Source organism: Gekko japonicus, unplaced genomic scaffold (genome assembly GCF_001447785.1).
Source record: "Gekko japonicus isolate JY-2015 unplaced genomic scaffold, Gekko_japonicus_V1.1 scaffold1553, whole genome shotgun sequence".
Classification (NCBI taxonomy): Eukaryota; Metazoa; Chordata; class Lepidosauria; order Squamata; family Gekkonidae; genus Gekko; species Gekko japonicus.
In genome coordinates, this window is record NW_015160257.1 from 3,222 (window position 1) to 7,633 (window position 4,412).

Below are 4,412 nucleotides of genomic sequence, written 5' to 3' on the forward strand. Positions count from 1 at the left end.
GGGGGGGCAGGAAGCAGAAAGTGGTGGATCCCTGCCCGGGGGGAGGGATGGGGTGAGGAAGGAGCTGAGGACAAAGGGTTAATCTGTGGTGTGGGGGGATTGGGGCCCTGGGCCATGTTCGAGGGCCGAAAAGCACCCAGCAGGGGCTCCCGGTCGGCTGATCTCCCCTTCTGCCTTTCCAGCGTGACTCTCTCCCTGGAGGCCAAGCTGCAGCTTCTGCACGCCTACATGAACCTGAAGTGGATCACTCTGCCGTGCGAGACGCAGGTAAGGGGGCCCTCTGGACCGCCCCTCCCCTGGGGGAGCCCTTGGCTGCCTGGCTGCGAGGAAAGGGCAGAGAGAGAGAGGGGGGAGGGGTGGCAGCCCCCTCCTCACAGCAGTGTCTCTTTCAGCTTTCGCTGCCAGCCCCACCGTGGGCTCCGTGATGCTCTGTTGCTGGGCCTCGCTCTGGCAGCCTCCTCCTGTTCCCAGAACACGTGCACCGCCCGGAGACCCGCATGCCCCTCCCCACAGTCTCTGGCCCAGGGCTTCTGAAAAGCTCCCGCGTAGGACAGCGAAGGTCCTGCTGGAGACGGCCTCTGCTCACGGAGGCTCCCTTTAGCTCGCTTGTCTGCCCTCTTCCCTAAGACCGCTTTGTCCCACTGTTTGTCCAGAGGTCTCAGGGCAGTGGGCAGGGTTTCCCCTGCCCCTTCGGTGACACTGGAAGAAAGTAATTTGGTGTGGTGGTTAAGTGCGCAGACTCTAATCTGGGAGAGCCAGGTTTGATTCTCCACTCCCCACTCCTCCACTTGCAGCCGTTGGGTGACCTTGGGCAAGCCATAGTTCTGACAAGAGCTGTCCTTGAAAAAAGAGAAATTTCTCTCAGAGCTCTCTTAGCCCGGCCTACCTCACAGGGTGCCTGTGGTGGGGAGGGGGAGGAAAAAGAGTTTGGAAGCCGCTCTGAGACTCCCAAGTGAAGGGCAGGGGGTGTAAATCCAATCTCTTCTTCTTCTTCTACTACTACTACTACTACTACTACTACTACTACTACTAGCACTAATGGGCCCAGGGGACCCACTGGGAGTCAGGGTGGACGGAGGGCTTGGACCCAGGGGTCCCTGTATCCTGGCCTGACACGGCCTGCCTTCCCTGCATTGCATTTGCATTCGTTTATTTATTTACACTCCCACTAGGATTCAGAGCGGCTTTAGAACTCTGGTCTCCCCTCCTCCGTTCTCTTACAGCAACCCTGTGAGTAGGCCACCCAGCGAGCTTCCAGAGCAGAAGTGGGGATTTGAACTCAGGGTCCTCACTGGCCAGTCTGTCCACCCCACCGGCTGTCCCCCCCCATGAGTCTCCGGGCAGGGGGCAGGGCTTCCCACTGTCAGGCGATTCCTCAAAAGCTGTGTTGTCGCCCCGGGCATCCTGGCCTTTTTCCGCTGGATGGATCCACCCCACCCCACCCCTCCGAACGTTGCCGTAGCCTGGAGGGTCACGGGGTGCCTCGTTCTCCTTCCCTCTCCAGGCGCCCCTGGCGCAGCCGGAATCCCCAACTGCTGGAGACGAAGCCCGCTCGGCCGGCGACTCGGACAAGGAGTCTGTGTGCAGCAGCTCTGCCAGCAACGGCAGCAAGGAGAAGCCGAAGAAGGAGCGGGACCGAGACAAGGACAAGAAGAGGGCCTACTCGGTGGCCAACAAGCTGGGCAGCTTCGGCAAGACGCTGGGCAGCAAGCTCAAAAACATGGGGCTGATGCACAGCCGGGGCGCCCGGGGGAGCAGCGGCGCAGGCAACGGGCAAGGGGAGGCGGGGGATCCAGCCAGTCCCGCAGAGAAGCTCGGCACGCTAGGGAAGGCGCCCCCCGCCGAGAAGCCGCCGGACGCCTCCGACGTACAACTTACCCTGAGCATCCTCCGGGCGGCCATGCAAGGGGAGCGCAAGTTCATATTAGCCGGGCAGCTCAAGACCAGCAACCGGCACCAGTACCAGGAGGAGATGATCCAGCGGTACCTCTCCGACGCCGAGGACCGCTTTGGAACCAAACAGAAGGAGATAGCCAAGAGGCTTGACTCTGAGGGCAACCCTCTGAGAGGGGGGGAAGAACAGCCGCTCCCGCCGAACCCCACCTGCTCCCCGGTGCTCTCCCCCTATTGTGTCCAGAGGCCGGACCTGGCCGCCTTCCCCTCCAGTTACTGGAGGGTCTTCCCCATCCCCCGTCCGTCCATGGGCAGCCCTGTGCAGAGCGCCCACCCACCAGCATACCACGACAGTCGGAGGCAGTTGGCCGGCGGTCCCTGTGCCCCCCTCCCCTCCTATGCCACCCTTCTCCGGCACAGCCCCCAGGAGCGGCCCCACACTCCCCACGCCCCCCCCTGCAGCCCTTCCTACCTGGGGCTGGCCGGGAGCGCCAACGGCTGCCCCTGCCTCCACCTCCTCCCCCTCTCCCGGACGCCCATCCCATCCTCCCAGTCGCCCAGCCCGTCCTCCTAGCCCGTCCTCCCGCTCGCCCAGCCCGTCCTCCCGCTCGCCCAGCTCGTCCTCCCTGCCTCTAGCCCCGAGGAAGGGGGCTGCCGCATACTGGCCGGGCCTGCCGGCGGCTGCCCCTGCTTCCACCTCCGCCCCTGTCTCCACCTCCACCCCCTCTCTCGGTCGCCCAGCCCGTCCTCCCGGACGCCCAGCCCATCCTTCTCGTCGCCCAGCCCGTCCGAGTCAAGCCTCTTGGCTGCCAGGCCGTTCCTCAGCACCTTCCTCTCCATCTCCTTCTGCTCGGTGCCAAACGGGGATGCCGCAGCCCAGGAAAACCCTTCCTCCCGCCCTCCCAGTTGGGAGGAAAGCGCCGCACCTTGCCCATGCTGGCTGGGCGCACTGGCGGCTGCCCCTGTCTCCACCTCCGCCCCCTCTCCCGGACGCCCAGCACGTCCTCCCAGCGCGTCCTCTCGGTTGCCCAGCTCGTCCTCCCAGCCTCAAGACCAGCCCAAGACCAGCCCGTCCTCCCAGCTCAAGACCAGCTCAAGACCAGCCCATGCTCCCAGCGCGTCCTCCCGGTCAGCCAGCCCGTCCTCCCAGCCCGTCCTCCCGGTCGTCCAGCCCGTCCTCCCAGTCGCCCAGCCCGTCCTCCCAGTCACCCAGCCCGTCCTCTGTGCCTCTGGCCCCGAGGAAGGGGCCGCCTGGAGGATGCTCAGGCTGAGGCGCACGTCGCTGCCGTACTTGGAGGTGTCCGGCGGCTTCTCGGCGGCAACGGGCAACGGGAGGCGTCTCCACCTCCGCTCCCTCTCTCGGTCGCCCAGCCCCCTCTCCCGGTCGCCCACCCCGTCCTCCCAGTCGCTTTTATCCAAGACCTAACTGGTCGCCCAGCCCGTCCTCCCAGTCGCCCAGCCCATCCTCCCGTCCGCCCAGCCCGTCCGCCCAGTCGGCAGGAAAGCGCCGCGCCTTGCCCATGCTGGCTGGGCGCGCCGGCGGCTGCCCCTATCTCCTCCTCCGCCCCCTCTCCCGATCGCCCAGCCCGTCCTCCCAGCCCATCCTCCCAGTCGCCCAGCCCGTCCTCCCGGTCCCAGCCCGTCCTCCCGGGCGCCTTCCCTAGCGCGCCGAGCTTCTCTGCGGGACTGGCTGGATCCCCCGACGGTGGTGACGCCTACCCTTGCTCGTCCTCCCAGCCTCAAGACCAGCCCGTCCTCCCAGCTCAAGACCAGCCCGTCCTCCCGGTCGCTTTTATCCAAGCCCTAACTGGTCACCCAGCCCGTCCTCCCAGCGCTTTTATCTAAGCCCTAACGGGTCGCCCAGCCCGTCCTCCTGTCCTCCCAGCCCGTCCTCCCGGTCGCCCAGCCCATCCTCCCGGTCGGGAGGAAAGCGCCGCGCCTTGCCCATGCTGGCTGGGCGCGCCGGCGACTGCCCGTCTCTACCTCCGCCCCCTCTCCCGGACGCCCACCCCGTCCTCCCAGCGTGTCCTCCCGGTCGCCCAGCCCATCCTCCCGGCCGCCCAGCCCATCCTCCCGTTCGCCCAGCCCGTCCTCCCAGTCGCCCAGCCCGTCCTCCGTGCCGCCCGGAGGATGCTCAGGCTGAGGCGCACGTCGCTACCGTACTTGGAGGTGTTCGGCGGCTTCTCGGTGGCAACGGGCAAGGGGAGGCGTCTCCACCTCCGCCCCCTCTCCCGATCGCCCAGCCCCCTCTCATGGTCGCCCACCCCGTCCTCCTGGTCGCCCATCCCATCCTCCCAGTCGCCCACCCCATCCTCCCGATCGCCCAGCCCGTCCTCCCGGACGCCCAGCCCGTCCTCCCGATCGCCCAGCCCGTCCTCCCAATCGCTTTTATCCAAGACCTAACTGGTCGCCCAGCCCGTCCTCCCAATCGCCCAGCCGGTCCTCCCGGTCGCCCAGCCCGTCCTCCCAGTCAGGTGGAAAGCGCCGCGCCTTGCCCATGCTGGCTGGGCGCGCCGGCG

General features: G+C 66.9%; 1 protein-coding gene across 1 annotated transcript in view; it reads left to right on the forward strand.

The window, feature by feature from the left end:
• Positions 1 to 2,467, forward strand: part of OTUD7B (OTU deubiquitinase 7B) — a gene marked incomplete at its 5' end in the record, with an annotated part of 4,611 nt that extends 2,144 nt beyond the window's left edge. The window contains 2 exons of the mRNA XM_015414458.1: positions 183 to 267; positions 1,505 to 2,467. Of these exons, the coding sequence (XP_015269944.1) occupies positions 183 to 267; positions 1,505 to 2,467 (1,048 nt within the window). The remainder of the gene's footprint in view (positions 1 to 182; positions 268 to 1,504) is intronic.
• Positions 2,468 to 4,412: the final 1,945 nt, after the last annotated feature.